The following is a 27,453-nucleotide window of genomic DNA, read 5'->3' as shown; positions in this document are numbered from 1 at the left end:
AACATTTTCCACCGCCCCGACTGGAAGCGGTTAGCGCGCCAAGACCGTCCAGGGACATCCGATTTCCTCTTTAGGAACACGCTTGCAACTCCACAAATTCTTATCATGAGCCATCATTCATCATTCATTCATTAACCAAAGTATAAAATATGTACGGGTCTATCATATATATACAAAACTTGCAAGCAGTATCTGGCAAGACCGCTAGGGTTCATGCCTGAGGCACCTCACTATTTTCTGGAGTGTAATGTATGCCCTCTCTTTCGCGGTGATCTTTTACGGCCTGTACCAGCTCCTTTAATTTATCAACATCAACATCTGGTACATCAAGGCCCGGTGAGGCCACAGCCGTCTGCCCGTTGCTATCAATCGATCCTGAAGACAATGACATGTTAATTTGATCTTCAAGAGGTAGGCCATCAATTGCCGAGTGCAGTCTTTTGAGATGGCGCGGTGCCCAGTCGTTATAGACAGCCATGACGAACTTATAGGCCTGCCATTTCTCTGCCTCCGATGTCCACTTGAAATCTCTAATACACCAGCGGTGGTACGTTGCCTTCTCCCCTTCGATGATGGGATAATGGGCATGGATCTTCACCCTCTCGGAAGTATGCGAGATTGAGAATCCTAGGACCTTCCGGTTTAGTTCTTCTAACTTTTTTGGGTCCCCACGTTTGAATAATGTGACAATCCCCTTCATAGCCACCGCCATGTTGTGGGCGTTTTCCCGCTCTGCGGGCTCGAATGAGAGCCTGGGCTTTACTTCCGTGGTCAGAAAGGGGAAGAACATGTGTAGGGGCCCATTGAAAAAAGAAACCGGATTTTCCTTGTCAAATCCGTCATCGTAGCGCGTCTGAGCCGCCAGCCGGCGATGCTGCTTTGCACTAAAAGCACTCTGAGAGAATCCCACGGTACGATCTGGCTGTGGGATGGGCAGCAGGTAGCCAGTGGATTCCATATTCCGGACAAGCCGTTGCGATAATCTCGTAGACTGTTCGTCGAATGGAATAGATTGAACCCAGGGCTCGCAGAATCTGTCCTTGAGGGCGTCGGTCCCAGTGACCTGACCACGACGGACTGCAATCTCCGCTTGCGGCACTATCAAATCGCCAATGAGGTGAAACATTTCTACCTCATTCATTAATATTGCTCTCTCGCAAATATATTGAAAATCGCCAGAATCGAATAAAGTACCACTGGGCGTTGAGCACTTTTTTTCTAATAATCGAAGGCAGAAGTCTTTCTCATCACTATCCGGCCTAGTTGATTCATCATTATCCGGCCCCGTTGACTTATCATCGAAGCAGCAGTGCCATTTATTGAGGTAATCGACCGCACGCTGGTCATAAATCCTGTCCCTCGTCCAGCGGTCGATTGGGCAGCCAGTCGGGACCTCGCTCTGCTTTTCTAGCGTCAGCTTATCCCCGCCATTAGGCATGTTGTAGTTTGACCATAGAGGTCCGGTAAACCCAGACACAGTGCGTCTTGCCAGATCCCTGATCTCGTCAAATCTATATGTGGGTGCTTCTTCCCCTTCATTTTGGATCCCTCTCGCTCCCATGTGCTCCGCTGGCCAACCCATAGACCGAGTCCAATGGTAGATTGGGAAACGCTTTCTTTTGGGGATACGTACATTTGCTCTTCGACTGTCCTCGTCCGCCACTTGGCGTTCAGCTTGACCCGTTGGTTGGCCCGCAGGCTCTTCCGCAGCTTGGGCTACAGGCTGCGGTGGAAGTTGGTGCGCCGGCTGAGCGACTGGTTGTTGCACAGGCTGCTGTGCATTTTGATACGTAGCATTGCCCGCAGGAGCCGGTACAGGTGGAACCGGAGGCTGAGGTGGCTGTTGCAATGGAGCTGGCTCTACTCCAGTTTGGTCATAGTACGTAGCGTCGACCCCAAGATGTACAAGCTGGTGCACAGACGGAAGGGGCCCTTGCTGTATAGTTTGATACGCAGCATAGCTTGTATGTGGTGCAGGTTGATTTATAGTCGGGAGGGGCTGTTGCTGCATAGTCTCATACCCGGTGTGGTACTCAGGTTGGGGTTGAGGATAATGATCCATTGCTGTATGAACTGGTGCGGGTATCACAGGGGTTGGGGGAGGATTTGCAGGCTGATTTTGAGGGGGATAGGCAGGCCCGTATTGATATTCAGGTCCATATTGATATTGGGCTTGATATTGATATCCAGGTTGATAAGGCTCACGTGGATACCCGGGTTGGTAATGATATGGAGCTTGCTGTTGCTGGGGAACTTGTTGATAGTAAGTTTGTGGAGCAGACTGAGCGTCCTGCTGGTATTGGGCTGCTTGTTGATGGTGAGCTTGTGGGGCATGCTGAGTTTCCTGCTGGTATTGGGCTTGATACTGATCCGGGACTTGCTGCAGCAGATGTGCTGGCTGTTGATGGTGAGCTTGTGGAGCATACTGAGAGTTCTCCTGATATTGGGCTGCTTGTTGCTGCGGAACTTGTTGATAGTGAGTTTGTGGGGCATGCTGAGTTTCCTGTTGGTATTGGGTTTGATATTGGTCCTGAACTTGCTGCTGCGGAGGTGCTGGCTGTTGATACCCAGGCTGTGGTACAGCTTCAGTCGCAGGCTGAATTTGAGGTTGATATACAGGGTTCTGGGGTTGATTCTTAGGCCGGGGTGCAAGTTGACGCTGTGCCGCAGGTTCATTCACAAGCTGCTGTCTCCCCCGTCGTCTAGAAGGTCCAGACGCGGCCCGTTTCGTAGCAGTCCGTGGAGCGGTTGCCGAAGCCGCCTTTGCAGATGCATTCGTCCGTCGTCTCTTGGGTTGACGAGCTGCTTCAGCTTCTGCCTCTGCCTCCGCTTGTGCAGCAGCCCTGGCAGCAGCCTGCTGCTGTACCTTGGGAATGCGAGCACTCCGTCGGGGAGCGGGGGCTTGTTCGTTGTCCTTGTTTTCCATCTTCGTAGCGTGTATACCAGCACGTCACGTAGAAATTGGCTATAGATGGGCTTGGCTTATGGGACTTGTCATTTCTCCTGGGACGGAGGACAGGGATAGGGATGGGTAATTTATCTATCTTCATGATGTGCGCTGTAGGGTGTAAACTCGACAGATGCCGCCCTCTATCGCAGCGTTTGGTATAGGGATAAAGGGGTCTTTATCAACATGCTTCAGGTATCCGGCGTGGCCAGAGTTGTTATAAAGGAATTGCGGGAAGGAGCTTATTAATTTGTGTTTCAACCGTTTGCTGGAGGTAGAATATTTTTAGAAGAAACGATGGAAGTGTTGAAGTGTTCTAGAATGGGTATCTTTGTTGGGGGGTGCAGCTCTATCTGTGTGTTGCCGTCCTAGAACAAACAATGTTGCCAAAGGAGCATGTGTACAAACGTCCGGCCAACCAGATTTGTGTCGTCAATTGCTTACAATGACTTCTTTGTCTAGGATGCTTTAAACGAGCAACACAAAGCACGCATATGCCATTCTCGTGACAAGACAAAACAATGGGAGCCAGTAAAAAATACCATCTTGTGGCCATGGTCGATACGCGCAAACAAGGCTCCCAGAGAAGAACTATCAACAAAAACACGATATTGCTATTGTACTAAAATTAAACACAAAAGAGAAACGATTTTATAGTATAGTGAAGAGCTCAAGAAAAAAATTGAAGGGCTGCAGTAAGTGAATCGCTCTCATGATGTTAAATAAAAGTGTTAAGACATGACAACCGACAAACAACCTCCCCTTGCCACAGTTGCCAGACCTTGTCAACAAGATGTCCGGTAAGAAGGGAGATTCTAACGGCTGTCGCTGTCATGCAGTGCTCCAAGACTTCTTTGCAAACAAAATCTCTTCCCCCGAGGCTGCCACAAAACTCGCGGCTGCTGCATTACCAGCCAATTCCTCAGCCAGCACTGTAGCGGAGAGACTCAGCTATCTCTGGCAACTGATTGTGAAAACCGCGTGTGAGAACCGGGAATACCAGGTCAAGCTCGTCGATGTCCTCATGGACCTTTCCCGCCTCCCGGATATCACAAAACCAAACGATAAGAAGGGACAGTCAGAACCTTTATTGGTAGAAGGCGGCCGAGTTTGGAAAGACCTACCACTGCTGGGGCCTACGGTTCGAGATTGGTGGAATCTCGACATTTACCCCGACACTGCTCCCCAGGAGAGACAAAAGACGACAGAGATGGTGGTAAATCTCAGTCGCTTTACCGCGCTTCTTATCACCGCCGAAGAACCTTCTCAACAGGGTACGCATGGTTCTCGTGGGTGGCCTTCCGTAAAGGAGTAAATGAATCTTTGGAAAGTGACTATTATGACTATTATTTTATGATGAGGGTCTTGGAGGTATAGATTTCTGTAGCTGTAGCATTTTTTGAGAGTTTGACAGCGAAAATCCATGGTTGGGGGAGGAGAATGAGTGTGGGGTTCATGGCCCTGTTCAGGAGGAAAGGTTTGGCTAGAGAAGCACAGATTTTGTAAAGAAAGGCGGAATCTCGGAAGGGAGAGATTTGACAAGTTTGCTGCTGGTAGAGGGTTTCTCTGTCAATATGAGAAGGGCAGTAGGGGAGGCTGAGGTTGAAGATGAAGGAATTTAAGGTAACTATATAGTTGACTTGCACCCAAGAGCTTCTTCTACACAGCCATTCAAGCTTCCTGAGTTGTTGGAAGCATTGCTACTGCATCATTGATCAATATAAATTCGCCAAAAAGTCAATCATTCTTACAGTACTACTATTCGTTGAATCATTTTCAAAGTAACATATCACGGTAGTACTAGGAGCAATCCTGAAAAAGAGAACATAGCCTTCGGACTCAAGGTGTATTTTTACAGCCTAATTTTAGCCTAATAGAAAATAATATTATAGAGCAGGTACAATGAAGAAGGAAACCATAGCTATTTCTGTAGGTATTGGAGATTGATAAGATAGATACGACCCCTCCCCACCTTCTCAACTCCAACTCCAACAAGCCCACACTCACCAGCACCCAATTCTCCCTCCAACCAACATACTACACCTCAACTCCAAAACAAGTCCCACTACAGAAAGACCATCAATAGCTCCAATGTCTTTAGAAACATTTCCCTACGGGGACCACGACCTCCAGACCGTGACAGTCGCACACCCCTACCCCGCACCAACAAACACAGAAAATGATACCGGCTACTGGGTGATGTACATTCCCTCCAAATAAAACCAGTCCTGATTTAATTACAAGCCTCCCCTAATATCTTAATCTATTCTATCCTAACCCAACCAACCAACCCAATAGCCTAATCCACGGCGGTGCCTGGCGCGACCCAACCCAAACCGCAACATCCTACCTGACCCCGGCACTATCCATCCTCTCCTCACAACAACCTCAACAGCCTATAACAGGCCTCGCCTCAATATCCTACCGTCTAAGTCCCCACCCCTCACACCAGCAAGACCTGTCAAATGTCTCACCCACCTCCGCCCGCACCGCAGAGCACCCAGACCACATAGCCGACGTGCAAGCTGCGCTATCATTCCTCGAAGCGAAATACAAGATAAGAAGGCGCTATGTACTTGTTGGACATAGTTGCGGGGCGACACTTGCGTTTCAGGCTGTTATGGAGTCGTTGGCGCCCGCGGCGTCGAAGACAGGCGCTCGTTATGAGTTTCCCGTGGCGATCCTCGGAATGGCGGGGATATATAACCTGCGGCTTTTGAGGGATTCGCATAGGGACATCTCTGCGTACCAGGAGATTATTGAGGGCGCTTTTGGGGGTGATGAAAATGTGTGGGATGCTGTGTCGCCGGGCGTTGTGGGGGTTGATGCGTGGGAGGAGGGGAGGGTTGTTGTGTTGGCTCATTCGGAGAGTGATGAGCTTTGTGATGTTGCTCAGAGTGAGGAGATGAAACGCCGTTTGAGGGGCTGGGAGGAGGATAAATCTAGCGGGCAGAGGAAGGTCCATGTTCTTTCAATTGAGGGGAAACATGATGAGGCGTGGGAGAAGGGCACGGAACTTGCGAGGGCGATTGTGTTTACTCTTTCGCGGCTACAGGAGGCGGAGGTATGAGGTTAGGGTATTCGTGGGATACGTATTGCATTGTAAGAGTAGATATCATTTGATCGTTATGTCCCACGTCATGAACAGTAGGTATCATGAAACTAGTACACATTAGAAAGAGAAAAAAGAAAGAAAGAAAGGAGAACAGGCCGGCCATTTGCAAAAGCTTCAACTCCCCCATGATCGTTGATCGTAATCGTACTCGCACAATATGAAACGGAAAAAAAACAAAACCATACGCCTAATGCTTGGGCTGCCAACCACGAAATGGAAAAAAGAAAACGACGAGATGAACACCCGCCCCTTCAGAATATGCTGTTTCAACAAATTCAAGTAGAAACATTAGAAACTCAGTTTCCGATGTCCATACGGGCCGAGGCCGCGTCTCCTGCAACTCTGGCTCCTCTGGCATCGGCTTCATCAGCCTCAACCTCATCTTCATCGTCCTCGCGCTCGTCATCCTCGTCGTCTTCGGCATATTTCACCTCCACGCCGGCATCGCGAAGACGAGCTCTGGTCTCCTCGCGGTAACGGTCCTGCCAGCGTGCAAGAGCAGCGCTGGCGTGCACACGGAAGCCATAGATACGAGGCTCATAGCGAGCGACGCTCTTTTCGGGAAGGAGAGCGGGGTAGACTTGGAACAACATGCTAGTAAAGGAAGATCCGAAATAGGCCCCATCAATGGATGCGTGTCTGGACGATTTGGGGTTGTAAATGTCCTCGCATTTGGAGCAGTAGAGACGAACGGTGCTAGTGTTCGCGACATCGTGCTGGCCGGTAGGAAGCAGAGGGTGGCCTTCGCACGCAACACGGGGGCACTTTCCGAAGTCGCCCTTCTTGTACTTGTCAACCTAAACGGACAACTCGTTAGTAACACAAGCCTCAGCATAGGAACAGTCACTGCGTACCATTTTGGCGAGACCACGGGTAGTGACAATGTAGCGGGCATGAACAAGTCCGTACAAGTGGCGAGCCGATTTCTCGATCTGCTCACGAAGGTCGTCATCCGCATCGAGGTCAAAAACGTCGGTCACGAGGTCCAACGCATACTGATAGTAAGGGACCTCGGTGTTGAGGCCGGTAAGGTTGAAACGATCGGTCAAGTATTCCTCGTCGATTTCGCAAAAGTACTCGTTTCCGCGGGACGAAATGAACTTTGAAAAATAGTTAGGCTTGGGTCTCGGAAGAGTAATCTGATAGGGATAACGCTCTCGCAGAGAACGCATGGCAGGGCTGGGTTCAGAACGCGATTCCGACTCAGAATAAGCCCGAGTCTGATCTGACGCTGAAGAAAGAGAGATGAGGTTCCTCCCAGGCTCAGACAGCGTGTCCATATCAGAATGATCGGAGGGGGCCGCCATTTTGTCTTGACAGAAACGCTGTTGAATGCTGGGGAGAGAGAAAGGAACGAGCGAAGAGTGTGTTAAGCTCCTCGAGGCAGCGATCCAAACATTGGATATAAACACTGAGACCTTCTCGGCAGCGACATCATGGGTCCCCATTCATGACAGTGCATGGAGGTACGACCAAGCTGTGCGATTCTCTTTCTTTTGCCAATACCCCACAATCCAATATTGTAAACAGAAATAACAGGACTTACCCAGTCTCTCCAGTAGCTGGTGTAGTCGCTATCAGTCTCAGAGTTGAAATCCTCCATCATCTTGAATAGTCGGGTCGTCGGTCGCGACGAAGCAATATCAGAGGTAGAAAGAAGTGTTGTCGCTTTTCCTGCAACAGTTACTGAGAGACACCGGCCCAAGATGACCCAAGCACAGAATGGTCCTCAGAACTGTACAGCAGGGATATTTCCTTCAGAACATGCAGCGGTTGATATTTCAAAGCGGGCACACAAAAGAGGGCTTCACAATGGCAGCGAGGTCTGTAGAGTTGAAATAGATGCAGAGTGTGTTCTTCACCTTTCTTGCTGCCGGTGTTATCAGAGGATCTTCTTATTAAGGCTTAGCGCGGGGTTGGCGGTCAGTTTTTATCGGATTTTGGTGTTTGGCCTCACCGCCTTCTCCTTTCTGCACTGTCTGCCCTTTCTCTGGTGATTACTGCTGTGATCTTCTTTCTTTCACTGTGAAGGGTATTGGGTGATTCAATTTACTCTAACATGACTGAATGACAGGATTTCCATAAAGCAAACTAACTTCAATCAAATTCTACCTATTTACATCTTCCCCCGACCAAAATTCCAAATTCCACCAGTTATATACAGGTTTCAACAGCCCGTCAAGGAGCATCTAGCTGCCAAGAGGAGGGGTGGCGTTTTCCACAAGCTGCTGGAAATAGGCCTGCAAGTACAGCATTAGCTCACGAACGCAGATAAGAAGAAGAAGAGTGAGTATTTACCTGGAACCAGGTACCGGCCTCGGGGGCAGGCTGGAGAGCAGCTTCGGCACCGCAGTGGGCATCGTAACGCTCAGCACTGGTGTCAGAAGTACCATCACTCTCACCACCAGGCTTGACCCAAACGAAGGCGTCGACCAACTCGTCACCAGTCTCTGTGCTTGGGCGGGCACCAAAGCCAGTTCCCTTGGAGTTACACCAGTCACCCCATTCGACCTGGCCCGTGGGTTGCTTGCCGTTACGGCCTGGTCATTTGGTCAGTACGTGTGTCTAATTGGAGGCTGGGCGGAATCCGCCTTGGTTACGTACCAGTGTCGACGATGAAGTGGGCATCCCAACCTGCAGCAGATAGCTTAGGGGCGAAGTTGTTGATGTAGCTCTTCTCGTCACAAATCTCGTTCTCCGAAGTATAGGAGGGGCAGGACTCGATACTGAAGGCGTTGTAGTTGGCAACGTTGGTAGCCAAGCCACGAAGTGATGCTGGGGAAGAAGCGTTCTTGTACACGCCTGCATAGAGCTCGGCTGCCGGGTCAATGTTGGCGGGCCAGCCCAACCATCCAGCGTGACCTAGGCAATGTTAGCAAAAACGCAGGAATGGGGCGATGAGGAGCTTCATCGTACCAGCATCAAGGTACATGGACACGTTGGGAAGATCCAACTGAGTGATGGCGTAGTTGGTGCACTCGAGGTAAGCGTCCTGGGCGTTGGCACACTTCTCCACAGCCAAGTTGGTCACCAAGTTGCCCAAGCTGTCAGGCTCTACATGACTTTTAGCAACTGAGTTCATAGAAATGTTACAAGGTAAACCAACCAATAACGAGAAGAATGTTGGTGTCTGAGTACTCCACGATATGCTCGCGGATGGAGTCAATGTAGCCCTTGTACTTCTCCACACCACCGTCGTCTATGGAAAGCTCTCCGTTACTGGCCAACGCAGCACAGTCACGGTCCGGCAAGTTATAGACGACAAAAATACCGGCAAGCGGGGGCGACGCTCCACCATCATTCTGTTCCTTAATGTTCGCCAGGTATTCGCCCATGGTAGGGACCTTGGCCGTCGTGTCCCTGTTTACAGAATACTAATCAGTTCTTTACCCAACCGCAAACGCACAGCACACAACTCAATATAGACTTACATCCAGTGAAACGATGGAATTTCAGCAGCCGCAGACGCCTGCTCCGCCAGGGAGCCTGTCATGGAGGGGACGGCCAAGCTGATAACCTCAGAGCTATAGTACGGGTTGGCGTATTGCTGATATCCCTCGAAAGGGTTCCCGCTTGCTGTAACAGCAGGCCCAGAGCTTGTCGGGGATGCAGAGCTTGTCGAGGATGTAACGGGCGTGCTTGTTGCCTGGGGCAAAGCATTCACGCCTGCGGCACCAAGAAGTGGCACAAGGGCCATCAATGCCCTCATGTTGACGGACGGCATAGTGAATCTGAAGCAAGGTAAAAGAGTGAATGGAATTCAACTTTCTCTGGTCCTGCAGGAAAGATAACTTTTCGTCTGGATAAATTGGACTGGTATCGAGAGCGAGCCAGCAGACTCTTATATAGGAAACTCCTAACACAGGCTTGATTAAATTGATTCCAAATCGTCGTTCGCTGCCAAAAGAATCAAGGAACGTACGGCCGGAAGAGGGTCGACGCGCTCTGGCTAAATCCGGAATTGAGCAGATTGGACGAGTCCATTGTTCCTGGAGTCTACCGATTAAACTACTAGGAAGTGGCATGTTTCGACAGTGAGCATCCGGACTGCTTTCCCACTACAATCAGGGTTCGATTCGACTAGGACGCCAACCCAGACGGACTCTCTCCGTAACTGAAAAGGCACAATGGGAAGTTGATCGTCATAAGTTTATCGCGGAGCAAGGCCGACGGGAATTTCATTTCCTTTGCTTGTACGAAAGGATCGCGGGGTGTTTCAACCCCCCGTCTGCTTGGTTGGGTTGGTATGTTTTCCCCTGATTATCTCTTAGATCCAAGACGGAGCTTGCTCAGCATCTCAACAGCTGTACTTGCTTTCTTGTTTTATGGAAATGATTATGCGCGCTGTAAGATAGTAGTGATGACAGTTACTGTCTTTGATGCCTGCTTTTGCGGATCCCTCATTTCATGAAGAGAGTGGAGAGGCGGAGTCCGTATAAGGCCAGATGTTTCATGTATAGCGATAGGGCTACTGACCTACTCCCCACCGGGTTAACCACCTTAAACCCCACACATTACCATTGCCTTTTCCAGTTCAATGGACTAATTGAGCTATTCTACAGCAGTAGTGTGTGTACGAGTAGCCAGGTCCAACCTCAGTAGGATTGTGTGATATCAGCGCCTACAACGGAAAATTTCAGGAACAAGCCAAGAAACCAAGTGCCGGATATTATGTTATTTACTCATTTACTAACTTGACTTCCAAGAAGGATCAATTCCACTGCATAAAATGCGGGGGTATTCTTCAGGAAGCTCGGACCGTCGAACCGTGTCAGGAACGTCCGTCTCAGGTCGGATGATTGCCCATATTATGATCCAATTCAAGCAGGGATCTACTGATTTCTTATGAACGTGGAGAAAACTGACTTGATTATTCGGTGTCTTCTTTTCTTTTCCCAACACTCCAGTAGCCCTGGTCGGGCCGAAGTTAAGAGAACAAACACCCAGACTGAATATACGTGAATATGCATACTACTATAACAATGTTAGAAAAACTTCAGAAGCAATAACAGAAACGCAATTCGACTACATAGGCAGATTCAGTGTCTTCGACTCAGTATCTTTAATACCAACCCGCCAGGCAACTAGAACCTCCAGCTAACTTATTTCAAGCCAAAACTGACTCGCCCAGCTAAATCCACACCACTCAGTAAACTGGTGATCATCCCTCTCACACTCATACAGAAAGATCTTCCCATCCGTACCAAGCAAAATCCCCTTGCGGTTCCGAGACTTACACCCATCCTTGTCGGGCACAAAGAACGCCTTGCCCATGGGCGTATCAAGATTATCATCATCATCGTCAATCTTGCACGAGTTTTCTAACAGCACAGGGCTCTCATTGCAGTTTTTGTATTCGCCCTCTTTGCCCCGTTTGAAGGTGTACATGTCCTTGTATTGCGGGGCGCCTCCGCCTGTCAAGAAGCATCCGTTGCTGTGACAGTAGCCAATGTAGGGCTGACAGGCTGGGTCTTGCTAAAGACGGTATGGAGTTTGTGGGGCGTATTGGTTAAATATAGGGCTCAGTTCATTCATCTTTTAACTAAATGAAAATATGTAAGAGCCGGGGCTGCAACTATGCCTTGACACTTATTGCGCCCCAAGGAGGTTATTTGAGGAAATCGGGGAGTAGGTCTGGTTATTCTGTCGATTCAAAGATTGATATTGCTATGGTATATGTTTCGATATGGTAAATACAAAAGAAATAGTCAAGTCAGATGTCAAAACAAAACGTAAGAAAGGAAACTAGCGGAACGCAGCAGCCTGGTCACATTCCGCTATGAACTTGCGGATGCCTTCAGACCCCTCATAAGCCGACGTACTCTCCGGAATACCGTTGCTCATTGCATCAGGGAAGAACGCACGATCACCGAGCTCACTCACGCCGATGCTTGAATAACCCGAGGGAGACTTGGCCCAAGGATTAGATCCAAACATGGTCACGTCATCAAAGCTGAACTCGTTGGGTGACTGTTTCGGGTATCCGACGGATGGTTGTGTGCCATCTTCACCTGACAACATTGCCTGCCAGTCAACTTCATCGGGTCGTTGGGACGATTTTACCTCCTCGTGGAAGAAGAAATCTTCCGTATCAGAGGACGGAGAAACACTGGGGGCGAAGGGGAAGAGGAGCGCAAGTTCGGCACCTGTACGGATGTCGAAGTCTGCATCCTGCGTGACCTTCCCTCGTTGTACTCCTACTTCATCGCAAAGTCGCTCCACTGTCTCCGCATCGCAACCCGGAAACCTGACTCTAATAGTTGATTTATCCTGAAGTACGATGGGCAGGTCACCAAGAGTAGCTAGGCGCTTAAGATCGTTGAGGATAACGGCCAGGTCCTTGAGGGTACGGGCAAAGTCGGCAGACAAGAAGTCCAAAAGGCCCTCGGAGTTGAGGGTTTCAGTCTCAGCGCCAGCGGAGGCGAACTTTTTCTGAAGACCGAAAGCGGTGATCGTAGGTGCAATCTGGAAATCAATAAACGACCCAGGGGCGGCGCGAGGAATGGCGGTCATTTTCTTCTCGGCCTCATCCTGGAGTACGGTCACGGCCTTGAACCTCTTGTTTCCCGTGATGGGATCAATGCCGTCAAACCGAGCCTTTTGTCCAGAGAGGAAAAACGCTCTCACACCAACAGAAACATTGTTTATAACCTGAGCAGGTGCAGCTGCGCCGTGTGAGAAGTACCGTGCGCCTCCAATGCGGCCTGCACCAATCGCATAACCTCCTGCGGTACGACCAAGAGTGCCTCCGGTGAGGTTCGGGCGAAGAGTCGATGCAAAGGGTGCGCGGCTGGTAAACCGACTGATGTTTGACGCTACTCGCGATGACCGATAGGCAGTCCGACTACCCTGAGCTGCCGCCTGGAAGTATGAAGCAAACGAGCTCGCCGCACGAGTGGAGAAGTGGCGACTGCGGGCTTGCCGGATAGCAGCGGCTCGATTGATGGGCTGTCGCGGAGTAATCCGGGCATACGCAGGCTGGAGACGAAGCGAAACCTGCTGAGCTGGTTCATGAAGTTTTGCCCTTACGGCTTTGTACGCCTTCGCGTAGGCAAACCTTGAAGGAGCTGTTAGTTATCAGGGTCAAGTATACAAGGCGGTGGCGAATGACTCACCTAGCTGCCCTCCAAAATTTGGGGAGCAGCAGGTGCCCACTTGACGGAGGCATCCTGAAGATTCTGAAAATATAAACTTAAATAAAAGATGAAGATGAGAATCTCATCCTTGAGATGATTGATGAGAGGAGAGAAGGTCGAAGGATGCCTGATGACGGAGGTGATCACCCCATGTGGCGGTGCAGCATGTGATCTTTCGCCACGTGCCTCAGGCACGGCAGGAGTCGGAAACATCTTCACCAATGGCAAGCCTGAGTTCTTGAGGACTTGAAAAAGAATTTCGAAAAAGAAAATTTTGACTCTCCAAAGAAAATAAAATATTGGTGGTTCTAATAAAAGGCTGTCCAGTGTATTTGAATTGCCGAACTGCTGATGCTTGACCTTGACAGCTGCTCCGATATATAGTTCCGCTAGAACGGGCTGCTCATCTACTTAAGCTAAAGTATTTTACACGGCTAATATTACCTTTACTCAATTAACTCTTAAGTTCAGCAGGAGAATAAAATTCTAATTCAATCTAGATAATCGGGGTATGTTTTATATATTTACTCGTCATCACCAAAGAAGACCTTGATTGGGAGCCAATCGTCACCGCAGACCTTGAAGCGGTCCTTGAGGTTGTCCAATTGCTTAACCTCCTCGTCGGTCAGGCTCCAGCCATCGATCTCGAAGTTGGCATCAATGCGGGACTTGCTGACAGACTTGGGGATAACACTCCAGCCCTTCTGGAGACCCCACACAAGCAGTACCTGCTGGGGTGTTTTGCCCTTCTTCTCAGCCAGCTTCAGGAGCGTAGGGTCACTGTAGAGAGGGGAGTTGGTGGATCCCAGGCAGGAGTAGCCGGTAGAGTGGATACCCTTGGATGTGTTGTAAGCGACGAGCTTGGGCGATGGGTTGTTGGGGTGCAATTCGATCTGGTTGACAGCCGGGACGATCTTGGTGCTGGGATCGTTCAGGAGGATCTCAAGGTTCTTAATGCCGAAGTTCGAGACACCGATGTTGCGGACCTTGCCGGTGGCTGGGAGCTTCTGCACCTCTTGCCTATCATTTGGTTAATATTATCGAACCATGACTTGATGCGTGTGAACAGGTGCAACGTACCATGTCTTGATGAAGTTCCAGTCAGGAAGGTGCTTCTTCTTATCATTGGGGTCGGTCGAGCTGGGCCAGTGGACGAGGTATAGATCAACATAGTCGACGCCGAGATCCTTCAGAGAGCTCTCAATGCCGTCGGTGACCCGGTGGTGCCATGTGTTATCGAGCTTGGTAGTGATCCAGATCTCGCTACGAGGAACGCCAGAATCACGGATACCTTGTCCGACCTCAGCTTCGTTGCCGTATGCGAGGGCGCTAGAATTTGCGGTCAGATACTTGGTATTTTATTTGGGGCCCTCGTAAAGCAACTTACGTATCAATATGACGGTAGCCCTTCAGCAAAGCGTTCTTGACAGCCTCCCTGACCTCATTGGGCTTGGATTGCCATGTACCAAGACCAATGGCGGGAATCTTGTCACCGGTGTTGAGGGTGTACACCTTCCTAGAAGTTGGAAAAAAAAAATGCGTTAGCAGTTGCTTCGTATTAAATGGGGGGAAGCGCGACAAGAGCAGACACGCGACCACTTACTTCGTGTTCTCAGTGTTTGACATGTTGTTTGAGTGAAATTGTTCGATTCAATAGAAGATAGTAGGATGTTGAAAAATTTGAGAAATTACGAGGCAGAGGCGGAATTTATAACGAGGCGTGTAAATCCCAAGGACAGCATGGCAAGGCAGGTCCATCCAGAACCGCGGAGGGGCAATGATGGCATTGGAGGGGCATTTGTCACCTCAGAGTGGAGATTGCGATCCATACATTTATCCATTTCACCCGGGCCACTCATATTGTCCGCAATTTATCCGCCAGTAGGTATTCTGGCGGAAATGTCGGACTCATTTGAGAATCCGATGTGCCCGGGTTCCACCTGCACTCGGACGAGACGCAGCAGATAGCTAGACCCCTGAGTCTTCAGTTTCTTGATTGACCTGAGATAACCCCTGGTGTCACTGACTGTCTTGCCATTGCATCATGCTATTGGCTGGATGATTAAGCAGCATTTAAGCTTCCCGTCATTGCGCCGGAATCCCGATATTCACCGCCCTTTTCTGCCGCCTTAGATAGACAAGATTGACCTTCGCCCTGATTCTCTGGCATAACTTTCCCTGTGTATCGTCCTCAATTGCTTCTATTTTGCTCGCACGTGTTTTATACATACAGTAAATACTTGCTTTATCGAGATACTTGACAAGTGGAGATTTTTCATCCTGTGTTTTCCTGACAAAATAACTTGCAGAGCTTCGGATTCGCGTTTCTCCTCTTGAACCACCTGGTTTATGCTGGCTTAGGAGTGGAGGCATTGAGTTCCGCCCTACCGTTCATTTCTGAAAGACGCAAAGATGTCTGCAGGGTTCGTTTCTGCAGGAACAGATCAGGAGCCCGTTGAGCGTGATGACGAATGGCTCCGCGCACAGCAAGAAATCGAGGAGGAGCGAAGGCGAAAAGCAGAGTTAGGGAAGCAGAATGATGGGAAAAGTTTATTCGATGTTCTCCAGCAAAATAAAAGTGAGTAAAGGAATTTCGGAGACGAACATTAGCCCCGGTTCCTCAAGCGCCTGGTTGACATTCCATGATGATCTTCTTGTCGGCATGAAGTGGCCAAACAGGAAGAATTCGAGGAAAAGATCAAGTTAAAGAACCAATTCCGTGCCCTCGATGAAGACGAAGTCGATTTTCTTGACTCTATAATGGAGTCTACTCGAGCCCAGGAGGCCACCGTGAAGAAGGAGACTGCCGAACAATTGGAGTTGTTCCGACGGCAACGGGAGGAGGCAGAAAAGGCTCACCTTGAGGATAACACGGCAGATGTTGCGCCAGCGGCTGAAGGAGAAGACTGGAAGATTGCCCCCCGCAAGAAACGACGCGATAAAAGCAGCACGTTGCTCGTTCCAGGCCGAAAACGTAAATCCGTGGGCGAAGATACTACCGATGATCCCTCGAAAGAACCGGGACAGAATAAAAAAGCGAAGGAAAACGTTGAAGATAAGGGCAGCGAGGACGTGACTTCTACAACCGCAGAGGAGGATGTCAAACAGGCAGATGTGGACAATGGCATCAAGGTTGCAAAGGGCACGCTAGCTCAACAACCCACGAAGCAAGCTGCTAGTCCACCTGCACCGTCTCTTGGCTTGGCTGGGTATAGCTCAGATTCGGAGTGACAACATCACAAACCTTATCATATTAGTATATGATACGCTAAAATCAACAGTCCTGGCTGTAACGGCTTAGTATCAATCTGCATCTGCGCAATCATCATGGTGCTTATTAACAACCTCCAGAGCAGATGCCTTGGTCATCTAATTCTATTGGAATATATCAGACCCCAAAATAACGATTACCTACGGCAATACATTTTGGACCCCATTGAGCCGATTATAAGTCGATATTGTCATTCAAGTGATAGGCTCCTTACTGTGGCTCACTTCAATTTCATAACTACCGCTGTACACATGGCGAATACATGTACGATTACTTCGTTAAAATACACAGTATCTCCAGACACCAATTATATGAGCGCGCCCGCGTTCGCCAGCTCATTTCTTCTCCTGCGCCTGCCCTTTCTCGTCATGCTCTGCATAAACATGCTGTTTCTCCTCCTGTTCCGCGAGTCTGCGCTCTAGGTCATGAGTTATGTAGTCTTCCTTCTTTGTGCCAGGAACAATCCACGGAGATTTCGAGAACAGGTCGTTCATCTCTTCAAGTGGCAACTTCTTTGTCTCGGGCAGAAGCAGCCAAAAGAACAGAGCGTTTGTGAAGTTGCAGATAATGAACACAAAATAGTACTTGTACCCGATGTCGGTCATGGCAATTGGCGTCACCTGGCCGATCATTGTATTAAAGGCATAGGAGGTCATAGTTGCAAGCGAGACACCCTTTGCACGAGTACGGGTATCGAAGACCTCAGCTGGGATAATCCAGGACAAAGGACCACAGGTGCATGAAAAGGAGAAGTTGTAGAGCCAAGTCATGATGATGAAGCCCCAATGAGCTCCAGTGTTGCTGACTTCTGGAGGGAACTTGGCTAACAGAATGCAAGCGATAATGAATGTGAGGCAGTTGCCTAAGTTTCCACCGATCAAACTCCAGCGACGACCAAAGCGATCAATGAGCATCATGCACAGGAACTGCGCAACCAGGGCGATAATGGAATTGATAGCCTGATAGCGAAGCGTCTCGTCGCCTGAGATTCCGATCTGTCCATAAATATCGACCGAGTAGTACCTGATGTGGGTGTGGTTTGTTAGAGCTCATCCGTATTGAATGAAATGAAACGGCTGGGGTGATACTGACTGGATTGCAGACACGCCAGTCATTTGCACAGACGCCTGGAGTGCACAGCAGAGGAAAAGACGACGGAAAGATGATCGGGATTTGAAAAGCTCGAAATAAGACTTGGCCTCCTCTTCGTGCTCGCGGAGAATACTCTCCTGGATCTGGGTGTATTCTGCACGAACCCAGACATCATTCTCGTTACCGTAGGCGTGTAGCCTCGCCAGGGTTTTTAATCCCTCCTCCTGGCGGCCATTATCAATAAGCCAACGGGGAGACTAAATTAGACCGAAAGACATTAGCAAGAGTCACAACGAAAGGAGAGGAGCCTTGTCCCACCTCAGGGAAGAGCATGATCAGGAGCCCAAGGAAGACTGCTGGAACAACCTGCAGACCAAGCGAAACCTGCCATTGAGCATCGTTCGTATCGTCAAATCCGATATACGTCCCGTATGAAATCCACGCGGCGCAGAGACTTCCAACTCCCAGCATGAATTGCTGTAGAGAAGTGACACGCCCTCGGATATCTGGATGGCAAATCTCGGCTTGGTATAGAGGCACAATCATGGTAAGGAAACCAACCCTGGAAACCGAGTTAGTAACTGACTCCCGATATGTATCAGACCTAGGATTGGCCTACCCCACGCCGGCGAAGAACCGGCCACTGTACAGATAGTCAATATGTTGGGCACCAGTTTGGAGGCCTCCACCAAGACAGAAGATGACACAACCAATGATGATAGTCCAACGTCTTCCAAGATAGTCACCAGTGGGACCTGCAAACATAGCACCGAAGAAAGCGCCTGCTGTGAACATGGAAACAACTAGACCACTAGAGTGAGTGTCAGTCCAGCATGCTCGACTTTCTCTCCAGGATAAACATACGTCTCTGTATCGCTCGGTTGATTGAAGGTCGAGTTGAAAGAGCCACTAGCAATGACTTCTGCGATAACGCCCAGATCATCTGCCCAATGTCTATGATTAGTTGACTAAAACCTGGCAGCCATCAAGGAGTGAGCCAAAAGGAAAGGTGGACGCACATCCGTAAAGAAACGATCCAAGGGAGGCGAAAACGCCTACTAGGAACTGAGATGGCCGTCAGTATGGTGTTCCCAAGAATCTTGCTGCTGAAACAATAGCAACTAGACATACCTGGTACCACGCAGGAGAGAGACGCATGGTGAACAACAACTCGGTGTGCGCTCAGTAATCCAGATAATGCGTACCAGCACTTTGAGCTCTCAACAGATTCAAGAATCCGGAGACAAATTGCGGAGACAGAAATCGGAGAGCTAGGAGCAGGACCCGCCTCTTTTAAAGAATCCGGGGATGAGACTGCACCACCGCAACGGAGGACCGGGAACCAAAGCGATCCAAAAGCTCTGACATTACATTACGCCTCAAGGGATATGGTACTACTGCCATTATCGCTACGAACGTAGTGCCCGCCGGGCTAATCCCAGAAGAACTCGGAATTCAGCTGGCACGAGTGTCCAAACCCCGTCGGCCAAAACCAACGGCAACACCATGAGAGGGCAAATCAACGAAGAACCACTAGCTCCCGTAACAAATAATAAGTTGGACCCCGATTCCAGGATGCGGAATGCAATGTCAGCCGATTCTGCGGAGAGCTGAAAGGCATAGCCTAGCGTGGTGCAGAGAGGAGCCGTCTCTGATTGACGGAATATCTCAGGACCAGGCCTCGGCCTCAACCGCCAAATCAATGGCGCCAGAATCTCGCCAGTCGCCCTCAACTCCGCCGGAATGCAGTCAATCTATTATCTGTCAGGCGTGGAGAGACCCCACCGGGGGTTTTCCCGTTTACATCTGGTCCTCTAGATAAGTCCGCCTGGCATTAATATTAGCTGCCCAGTCGCCTCGCCTAGGTCTTCGAATACTCAGAAGGAGCATTTCGATTATTTAATTCGATTTTCCCTACCAATCAGTTCTCGATCCTATATTTGCTTCGACCTTTTTCTTTGATCTAGTTCGTTGTTTTCGCCGCTATGACAACCTTTACGAAGCTGGATGAGCAGGATGCTCCGGGAATCTCCATACACCCAGACCGCCGCATTTCGAAAATCAACCCTAATATCTATGCAGGCTTTGCAGAGTAAGCTTTGACGCCGCGATCTTTTAGCCTGGGTTTAAGACCGCCCTAAGCTGACGCATGGTTCCAGGCACATGGGTCGCTGCATCTACGGGGGTATCTATGATCCTGGTAATCCATTGTCAGACGAAGATGGCTTCCGGAAAGATGTTCTCGAAGCCCTGAAGGAACTCAAAATTCCTGTAGTTCGTTACCCTGGTGGTAACTTCACTGCAACATACCACTGGACTGATGGAGTTGGCCCGAGAGACCAACGTCCTGCAAGGTATGCCTTGTACCATACCTTTCAATCCAATGGTATACTGACCATTTCCGAGGCCTGAACTTGCCTGGCTGGGTACAGAGACCAACCAGTTTGGAACCGACGAGTTCTTGAAATGGTGCGAGGTCCTGGAGACTGAGCCCTACCTTTGCCTGAACATGGGCACTGGTACTCTCGATGAAGGTAACTCTGGATGCATGGCCCATACTGCTAGAAGGATCTGACAAACTTCGTAACGCAGCTTTGGGGTGGGTTGATTACTGCAACGGCACGCGAGACACCTACTACGCAAACCTTCGACGCAAGAATGGACGCCAGGAGCCGTACAATGTATGTAACCCGGTATTAATATGCTGTTTTCCATGCTAACATAAATCTAGGTAAAATATTGGGCTCTTGGAAATGAGGTATGGGGCCCGTGGCAGGTTGAGCAGGCTACCAAGGAAGAATATGCTCACAAAGCATACCAATGGGCGAAAGGTAACCCCCTTATTGCTTATTTAAAATATATTTTATTAACTATTTTATTAGCTTTAAAACTTCTTGACCCCTCCATTGAGTTGATCCTATGCGGACAGGATGGCACAGCGTCTTGGGACTACTACACCTTGAAGCAGACCATGCTCCCTGTCCATTCACCACTTTCAACCAGTGCTGTCCCTCTTATCGACATGCACAGCATCCACCTGTACACTGCCTCTTCTTCCCATCTTCCAAATGTCACAGCACCTCTAGCCGCTGAGCGTGCTATCGAAATCACGTCCTCCCTCATCGACCTCGCCCGGGTCGAGAATGGAGTCCCTCCCGAGCAACTTCGCCCAACTATCTGCTTTGACGAATGGAACGTCTGGGACCCCATCCGTGCCGAAGGCAGTAAAGGCGCAGAGGAGTCCTACAACCTATCCGATGCCCTCGCGGTAGGCGTCTGGCTCAACGTCTTCGTCCGCAAGAGCAAGGATGTCGGTATGGCCTGTATTGCGCAGAGCGTTAACGTAATCTCGCCCCTAATGACTACCAAAGAGGGTATCATCAAGCAAACTACCTGGTGGCCGCTGTATCTATTCTCAAACTACATGCGGGGTTGGACCATCAGCGCTCATGTCTCTGCCTCTGCTTATGAGGGCGAAACGCAGCCGAAATGGGTGCGCAGCGTCAAGGACACCCCTTGGTTAGATGTCAGCGCTACCCTAGGCGAGGACGGCTATGTCAATGTCGTTGTGATCAACATCCACGAAGAGAAGGGAATCGAAGCTAAGATTGAGGGACCCGCTGGCGAGGTCTCCGTGTTCACTGTTACTGGTGATAGCCCGGCAGTGACGAACATGAAGGGCAAGGAGGAGGTTAGTCTTGTTGAGAGAAAGTGGAGTGCACAGGGCTCGTATTTGTTCCCCAAACACTCTCTTACCCTTCTGAGATGGAAGGCTTAAGCAGGGCGACCTAGCGATGTCCCTCATCGGTGTTTTCCCCATTGACGGTCTCACACTACTATTTTACGATTATAGAACGCAGTTGGATTTTGAAATAAAATCCCGAAACATCAGTAGTATTATTGTATCATGAAATTAGTCGTAATAACTATGGCAAGCGTCTAGCCGTAGTTCACATCACGGACGTTCTCGTTCTCATCGACGTGGATGTTCAACCTGCAATACGAACCATGTTAGCTCTATCACAAGCGTCACGAATCCGCATAAAGGTGTTGGTATATATAAGGTACATACCTTTCCGGTCTGTGGTCCATCGTCTGCATGCTGCCCGGCTTCACAATCCGGTGAGTCTCGGGGAGATCCTTCTTCGCGAACGACTAAACCATCAAGCAGTAATTAGTAACTGATGCCATAAAATGAATATAGGTGAATAATGTCTAAATGAGAGCACCGTACAGTAGCATCCGAAGACTCGCTAATCTTCTTCCCGACGAGCTTGTTAAGCCATTCGTCCTTGCTGCCACCGGTGTTGTTGATTCCAGGAACGACAAGAGGCATTTTGGTTTGCGAGTATTTGTGGAATAATCTTGAGATGGGTTGACGTTGTGTTTGAGATAGTCGGGAGAAGTGAGATGATGGGTTCATGGGATTTTTTTTCTTGAATTGAGATGCCTAGAAGTGGCCTGGTATATAATGTTGCAGTGTACTCCGTGCAACGACGATGACGTCGCCCCGGGGGCGCTTGGTTATGATTTCCGGTTTGAGTTTAGCTCCGATCTGTTCCGGCCGATGTCATGATGACTAAACCATACTATCGCCGGCTGTTTCCACTTTGCCAATTTGTTTGTAGATCTTTCTTCCCACCAGGGAGTCAGGACCAGCCCAGATGTCTTTCACTGGCAATTTATATTGGAAGGATAGGTAGTTATCTAGTGCGTGATACCGACTTTTGTATCCTCACTATCTCGCTGGTCCTTATATTCAATACCATACACATATCAACTAGTCTCATGCCTCATTTGCTCATCTCGTGGTGTTAACAGTAGGTAGAGTGAAGCATCACCCAATACACCATGTTGAGTCCAAATCCCAAACTCCATCTATGGAAATAACAGGGAGCGACCCATCGGTTGCTCCATGTATTCTCTCAACCACAGCTCTCAAATGGGCTAGGTTGAGCGACTCTCTTGTCTCCCGCAACTGCAGCAAAACACCCTTGTTCTTGAATGGATCATGGACTGATGCACGCCGCCGAGTCAAGACTGCAAGACTATCTAGAACGCCAGTGTACACAATGTCTGACCATGTTCTATACCCTCCCCACGGGGAGGAATCGCTTATACAGGCCTTAAAAGTGGCATTCCCAGCTCCCAGGCCGTCGTCCGCGATGGAGACCACGAAATGGACGGGATCGCAGATGCTAATATCCAAGTCCGTCTCAGTTGCTATTTTTCCTGTTGATTTCAAGCGCAACACATGGAATTTGACGGTAAATCCATCAGGCGTTACAGTTCCTCGCTCATTGCTGGCCCAACCGCCCTCGGAGCCGGTGTCTGCATCTAGCAGCGACAATGGCGCCCATTTCCAGCCCAGCGATTGCATGCGTGGCACGTTCCACAGCAGAATGGACACGGGTAGCTTACCAATCTGCGACAAAAGTATCTTTATTCTTCCTTCCTGGCACTCAGTCAATTTAGCCCGTGCGTCAAAGCCCACTACCCAGCAGAGTAATCGGAGGGCCGGGTACGAATCCAAGAGCGTGAACCAGTATCGTGGTCTCGGGCGCAGCGGGCGGATGTCTATTATTTGCGACGTGTCTATACTCAGCATCTGGCCGAAGCATATGGCTTGGTCCTCCGACTTGCTTGTTGTTCGACCCCGGAACGCGCCGCAGACTCCTTCAAAGAATGGGTGGGGGAGGTACTGTTGGCCTCCTCCTGCTGATTCAGCGCGCGAAGTCTCGATAGATTCGAGCCAGAACTCGTCGCGAATATTGCGCGTGCCGCCGTTAGAGTGCCTTATTACAGGGCAGAAAACACGGGTTTGGATGTTAACGCTCATGTCGTCGTCTATATCGGATGGATTATCGGCGAGCCCGGCAGATGTAAGGATTGGCATCCAGGTCTCGTATGCTTTGACTGCGGCTTGAACAGTGTCCTGATACGCTATGTTCTCCTGCTCGTCCTCCTCGTCGCTCTCAAGGCTTTGCCTCGGCTCCTTTGGTAACTGGACCAGCGCTCGGACAAGATTGACTGCGGCTGGCTCGTTGAGTACGCCCTCCACCCCCCGCTGTTGAAGTATCCTGGATACGGCCACGATGTTTCGTGCCGCATATGAGCGATTGAACACCAGGTTTGATGAAACCGCGCTGCCATTGAACTGGAATAGAAGTTCTTTGCCCATGCGTCCTTCCAACAGTGTCCATGCGCGCGTCACCCAAGGACAATACTTGATGCGCATATTCATTTCCACCCAATCAATTTCGCCTGGCTCCTGAGCCATGAGTGAGTTATCTAGGGCGAGAGTCTTGTCCGAGCGCCGAAACGTCTCTCCCATCCTATTGATAGCCAGACGTCGGAATGCAGACTCCCTGGTGCCAACTGGAATACATAACGTATCAAGCCAGAATTTCACTGGGCGCTGGGATTCCGGGTATAGCGCGTTAACCAGGCCTTGGATGTATACGAGCTGGCAATATGGCAATTCATTGTCGTGCGGGTTTCCCAGGCCGTCTGACCAGACGTGCGAAATCGTGGCATATAGATCCCCCTGGTTTGCTGGATGCACCTCCACTTCCCTATTGTTGTCGGCCAGGTTAACGACCGGGTACCCGCCGTCAGCGATGACCTTGGTAACATCATCAACAAGAGGGGCTATACCCCAACACATTGCATCGCCCTTGCAGTCAGGTCGGTGTCTGGTCCTGTAAGTTGGTTCATCAATCTGATGCGCCTGGCAACCAGCGCGAGCAGAACATCTGCTGTGAGCTCTGCCCTGCACCCACCGGTCTACCTGAGCAAGATAGAAACGAGTAGAGCAATCGGCCTGCCGGTTCAGTTTAGCGATTTCACCCTCGCACCATCCCGCCTCCAAAAGGGCGTGTTCGAGCGGCGGGAAATCCCATCGTAGGCTCGGGAGATTAGCTTCGAAACTGTAAATGTTGATTTCGATGCGCGCGCGGCGCAGATAGTCCACCAGCGTGATGATTGAAAAAAGGACGGACGTTGGGGTCGACCATACTACTTCCTCTTTGTCCTCCCCCTTCGAATAAGCGTACCGCTCGGGCACTGATATCCGCTGACAGTACACATTAACGACCGCGTTCGCAAGTTCGACACATTTGTCCAAATTCTCTGCATGGTCGTCAATTTCGTCGCGCGTCCCATGCGCGATCGCAGCGGCCCAGTACCAGATATATCGATCCAAGTCTTTTGTCGTAATGACTTCACTGCTTCTTCCAGTGTCGCTAATGAAATGACTAGGGTCAAAGCACATCTCGTTGGTTCCAAAGGCCTCAGCCAGGAGGCCGAAATACAGCCATGCCTGCAGGAATCCAACCGATGGGCCAGCGAGCGCATCACCGCCGTCCTCCTGGTCTACTAGAGAGCTGTATCCATGCTTTTTGGGGAATGCGAAGAAATTGTCGAATCCCTGTTGCTGGCTGCCGTAGTCCCAATCGCTTGCCAAATGGGGGACGCGAAGGCGAGCTATCTGGAGCTTGGAGCCTCGCACTCGCGGGATGTGCTCCATTGTAAGGTAAATACGGATCTCAAGGTAGGGTCGTTCAGTGGACGTGAAGCTGGCAGCTGGCAGTTGGCAGCTGTCAGCTCGACGTGCAGCTGAAGAATGGGTCCTCGGGGGCTGAGCTACTTAGTAGTTCGTTACCCTAATGCACCATGCCCAATAAAGACGGCGTTTAGTACATGGATAGTTTACATCTCACGTGCCCCTAGCTGGCGTAGTTAATTTTCAATCAATAACAAGTTCTTTTGGGCGGATATCATTTAATATATTTAATTTCCGGTTTTATCAGTGCGCAATGATGTCTGGTGCATTTGGGTTGCGGGTGATCGGGAGTTGCGTTAGCCCTACATTGCCTTGTATAGACTCTGTACGCGACCATGAACACTCTCATCAGGCGGCATCTAGTCTAAAATACCTGAGCCGAAACTCTAAGCTTGTTATATAATCCGATTTAAGACATTTCCGGAGCTGGTGCTATGCTACTGACTCGCTTTACCGGGCACGAGAAGACCAATTACTCCAGAGTACGCACTAAGCACTAGGCAGGGCCGCGCTCCCAGGTATCGAAAAGATTGACCCCAAGAATCAGCCAGGAACACCGGTCCAACAGAGCTTTAGTTACTTACGCACGGATGAGACACTGGGTCTGCTGTGATAACAGAGAAACAAATTATCGACACTTGGAGTTCGCTCTAGATCATTCTATGGTCAGATCTACTCAAGTCCCCGCCGGTGCCTTCGAGGGTCCGACGTCGTGACGTCCCCACAAGACCGTTCATTCTAATCTATTGTAGGTATTCTCAGCTGGAAGATGGCTCTAACCCCCGATTTATCGTACAAAAATCGTAGGGGGGTTACCAATATGGGATAGCAAACATCTCGCGGAGGATCCATTCGACAGGGAATGTGCCCATGCTGTGGCTTTTTGAGATTTAAGATGGTGTATGTACAATGGGGCAAATCAAAGACTGCTGGTGACGGAGTTAGGCGATATGGACTGCCATCGTTGCTAAACAGGAAGCTGCGTAGGGAACCCCGTTCCTGCCTCTAGTGCCACACCAGGTATCTCCATAGCTTCTTGCTATCACGACATGCTTCTTCATCAACGATGTTCCTGTCTAGGCGCTCCCTAGGAAGTTCACATGTTATTATCATTCCTTTTGCCTAGACTTATTTAAATGTTCCCGTTATCCAATGTCATTGTGAGCCTACGATATCTCTTATATTGGCCGAGTACTAACACCTACAGTTCTTCATTTAGAACTTCTATCCTTTATAACAAAAAGACAGCCCATTCGGTAATCCATCAGCCAGTACAAACTGCGAACCCCGGCCGGACAATACACTCAGAGACCTCTCGTGATCTCTACACGCATGATCCTTCGAGGTTCCCGCACGCCTCCCCTGATCTTGTTAAACGCAGTTCCAACCCCCGAAATAACAATTCTGTTCCAGAGACACCATCTGGGAATACAACAGCTCCGCTAGTGCTGCCCCAGACAGAAAAGGCCCTGGCCAAGGACTGGAAATACGAGAAAGGTTCTATTGCTGCATCAGGCATCTTCAGTGCAGTCGCTCTTGCTGCCCTTATTCTCCTAACTGTGATGATGGTCAAGAAATTCCGTCGACGGCAGAGACGTAAGAGGGAAGGCGATAACGATCCACTAGAAGAGGCGCGACGGAGGAGAGAGAGCTTGATGTTCTGCAAGAATACCTCTGCTCGGTCATATATGGTCGAAGAGCAGAACGACGGCCAAGTCGTCCGCGTTTTCTGTACAAGTCGCAATAAGCCTCATCCCTCTATCGTCGACGCTCCCGCCCAGAAAATCAAATCTGCCGCAATGACCATAAAAACGGGGGCTTCACGCCATTTTGGGGTGTTGGGCGATGCTGACAGTGGCCGCTCTGGCTCGATCGCGAAGCAGATTGTCGTTGTTCCTTCTCCCTTAAGGTCTGTTGTTTCTCGGACAGCCGTTCCTGGTCCTCAAGATGGGCCGACTTTAGGAACTGAGATACCCCATATGCCTGCTGCACCGGCTGGTCTCAGGTATCCGGAACTGGACCGGGATACCACCGAAGCAGAGGTTACGCCATCCCAGAGTTTCAGAATGTCGCTATTTCGACTGCCATCAATCAAACCAAGCAATTCTCCTCTGTTCAGCTTTTGACAGACACCTTCTCCCTACCATTGCTTTATCACTTATGTATCCTAAAACTACTCATGCCGGGATATACATTCATTTTTCTGCCTGATATCAAATGGCTTGAACTGCTCGAAGGGCATAGCTAACGTGCTTGAGTTCACTTGTCTAGCCATTGAAATCCTGGTGGGTCTCTTATATCTTTTAGCTGATTCTATTAGATTAGTTA

The 27,453-nt window shown here is 49.8% G+C and overlaps 14 protein-coding genes across 14 annotated transcripts; 5 read left to right on the top strand and 9 right to left on the bottom strand.

The window, feature by feature from the left end:
- Window positions 1–211: 211 nt before the first annotated feature.
- Window positions 212–2,926, bottom strand: APUU_50461S (uncharacterized protein; the record flags this gene model as incomplete). The annotated part of the gene is made up of 1 exon (XM_041705460.1): window positions 212–2,926. The coding sequence occupies one exon, from the start codon at window positions 2,924–2,926 to the stop codon at window positions 212–214; it is 2,715 nt and encodes a 904-aa protein (XP_041557944.1).
- Window positions 2,927–3,740: 814 nt separating this feature from the next.
- On the top strand, window positions 3,741–4,262 carry APUU_50460A (DUF3632 domain-containing protein; the record flags this gene model as incomplete). The annotated part of the gene is made up of 1 exon (XM_041705459.1): window positions 3,741–4,262. The coding sequence occupies one exon, from the start codon at window positions 3,741–3,743 to the stop codon at window positions 4,260–4,262; it is 522 nt and encodes a 173-aa protein (XP_041557943.1).
- A 776-nt stretch (window positions 4,263–5,038) lies between these two features.
- Window positions 5,039–6,017, top strand: APUU_50459A (arylformamidase; the record flags this gene model as incomplete). Its single annotated transcript, XM_041705458.1, has 2 exons — window positions 5,039–5,148; window positions 5,246–6,017. 2 exons carry the CDS (start codon window positions 5,039–5,041, stop codon window positions 6,015–6,017), a joined length of 882 nt encoding a protein of 293 aa, XP_041557942.1.
- A 341-nt stretch (window positions 6,018–6,358) lies between these two features.
- On the bottom strand, window positions 6,359–7,668 carry CKB2 (casein kinase II subunit beta family protein; the record flags this gene model as incomplete). The annotated part of the gene is made up of 3 exons (XM_041705457.1): window positions 6,359–6,859; window positions 6,917–7,162; window positions 7,609–7,668. The coding sequence occupies 3 exons, from the start codon at window positions 7,666–7,668 to the stop codon at window positions 6,359–6,361; spliced, it is 807 nt and encodes a 268-aa protein (XP_041557941.1).
- Window positions 7,669–8,251: 583 nt separating this feature from the next.
- On the bottom strand, window positions 8,252–9,771 carry cbhC (putative cellobiohydrolase; the record flags this gene model as incomplete). Its single annotated transcript, XM_041705456.1, has 6 exons — window positions 8,252–8,302; window positions 8,361–8,602; window positions 8,667–8,924; window positions 8,979–9,116; window positions 9,169–9,422; window positions 9,494–9,771. 6 exons carry the CDS (start codon window positions 9,769–9,771, stop codon window positions 8,252–8,254), a joined length of 1,221 nt encoding a protein of 406 aa, XP_041557940.1.
- A 1,388-nt stretch (window positions 9,772–11,159) lies between these two features.
- APUU_50456S (uncharacterized protein) lies at window positions 11,160–11,450 on the bottom strand (the record flags this gene model as incomplete). The annotated part of the gene is made up of 1 exon (XM_041705455.1): window positions 11,160–11,450. One exon carries the CDS (start codon window positions 11,448–11,450, stop codon window positions 11,160–11,162), a length of 291 nt encoding a protein of 96 aa, XP_041557939.1.
- Window positions 11,451–11,807: 357 nt separating this feature from the next.
- Window positions 11,808–13,230, bottom strand: APUU_50455S (uncharacterized protein; the record flags this gene model as incomplete). The annotated part of the gene is made up of 2 exons (XM_041705454.1): window positions 11,808–13,119; window positions 13,178–13,230. 2 exons carry the CDS (start codon window positions 13,228–13,230, stop codon window positions 11,808–11,810), a joined length of 1,365 nt encoding a protein of 454 aa, XP_041557938.1.
- Window positions 13,231–13,722: 492 nt separating this feature from the next.
- Window positions 13,723–14,824, bottom strand: gcy1 (putative glycerol dehydrogenase Gcy1; the record flags this gene model as incomplete). The annotated part of the gene is made up of 4 exons (XM_041705453.1): window positions 13,723–14,218; window positions 14,279–14,527; window positions 14,586–14,714; window positions 14,802–14,824. 4 exons carry the CDS (start codon window positions 14,822–14,824, stop codon window positions 13,723–13,725), a joined length of 897 nt encoding a protein of 298 aa, XP_041557937.1.
- Window positions 14,825–15,610: 786 nt separating this feature from the next.
- APUU_50453A (PSME3-interacting protein) lies at window positions 15,611–16,429 on the top strand (the record flags this gene model as incomplete). The annotated part of the gene is made up of 2 exons (XM_041705452.1): window positions 15,611–15,776; window positions 15,867–16,429. The coding sequence occupies 2 exons, from the start codon at window positions 15,611–15,613 to the stop codon at window positions 16,427–16,429; spliced, it is 729 nt and encodes a 242-aa protein (XP_041557936.1).
- Window positions 16,430–16,804: 375 nt separating this feature from the next.
- APUU_50452S (uncharacterized protein) lies at window positions 16,805–18,719 on the bottom strand (the record flags this gene model as incomplete). The annotated part of the gene is made up of 7 exons (XM_041705450.1): window positions 16,805–17,492; window positions 17,562–17,818; window positions 17,880–18,123; window positions 18,181–18,372; window positions 18,426–18,504; window positions 18,581–18,626; window positions 18,693–18,719. The coding sequence occupies 7 exons, from the start codon at window positions 18,717–18,719 to the stop codon at window positions 16,805–16,807; spliced, it is 1,533 nt and encodes a 510-aa protein (XP_041557935.1).
- Window positions 18,720–19,546: 827 nt separating this feature from the next.
- Window positions 19,547–21,339, top strand: APUU_50451A (alpha-N-arabinofuranosidase; the record flags this gene model as incomplete). Its single annotated transcript, XM_041705449.1, has 6 exons — window positions 19,547–19,653; window positions 19,721–19,915; window positions 19,968–20,095; window positions 20,154–20,242; window positions 20,293–20,392; window positions 20,444–21,339. The coding sequence occupies 6 exons, from the start codon at window positions 19,547–19,549 to the stop codon at window positions 21,337–21,339; spliced, it is 1,515 nt and encodes a 504-aa protein (XP_041557934.1).
- A 161-nt stretch (window positions 21,340–21,500) lies between these two features.
- On the bottom strand, window positions 21,501–21,984 carry APUU_50450S (uncharacterized protein; the record flags this gene model as incomplete). Its single annotated transcript, XM_041705448.1, has 3 exons — window positions 21,501–21,555; window positions 21,634–21,716; window positions 21,796–21,984. 3 exons carry the CDS (start codon window positions 21,982–21,984, stop codon window positions 21,501–21,503), a joined length of 327 nt encoding a protein of 108 aa, XP_041557933.1.
- A 414-nt stretch (window positions 21,985–22,398) lies between these two features.
- APUU_50449S (uncharacterized protein) lies at window positions 22,399–25,089 on the bottom strand (the record flags this gene model as incomplete). The annotated part of the gene is made up of 1 exon (XM_041705447.1): window positions 22,399–25,089. The coding sequence occupies one exon, from the start codon at window positions 25,087–25,089 to the stop codon at window positions 22,399–22,401; it is 2,691 nt and encodes an 896-aa protein (XP_041557932.1).
- A 1,188-nt stretch (window positions 25,090–26,277) lies between these two features.
- On the top strand, window positions 26,278–27,251 carry APUU_50448A (uncharacterized protein; the record flags this gene model as incomplete). Its single annotated transcript, XM_041705446.1, has 2 exons — window positions 26,278–26,285; window positions 26,333–27,251. The coding sequence occupies 2 exons, from the start codon at window positions 26,278–26,280 to the stop codon at window positions 27,249–27,251; spliced, it is 927 nt and encodes a 308-aa protein (XP_041557931.1).
- Window positions 27,252–27,453: the final 202 nt, after the last annotated feature.

The sequence above is a fragment of the Aspergillus puulaauensis genome, chromosome 5, assembly GCF_016861865.1.
Source record: "Aspergillus puulaauensis MK2 DNA, chromosome 5, nearly complete sequence".
In the NCBI taxonomy this organism is placed as follows: Eukaryota; Fungi; Ascomycota; class Eurotiomycetes; order Eurotiales; family Aspergillaceae; genus Aspergillus; species Aspergillus puulaauensis.
Note: the sequence above shows the minus strand (reverse complement) of the source record. Positions and strands in the feature narration are given on the sequence as shown.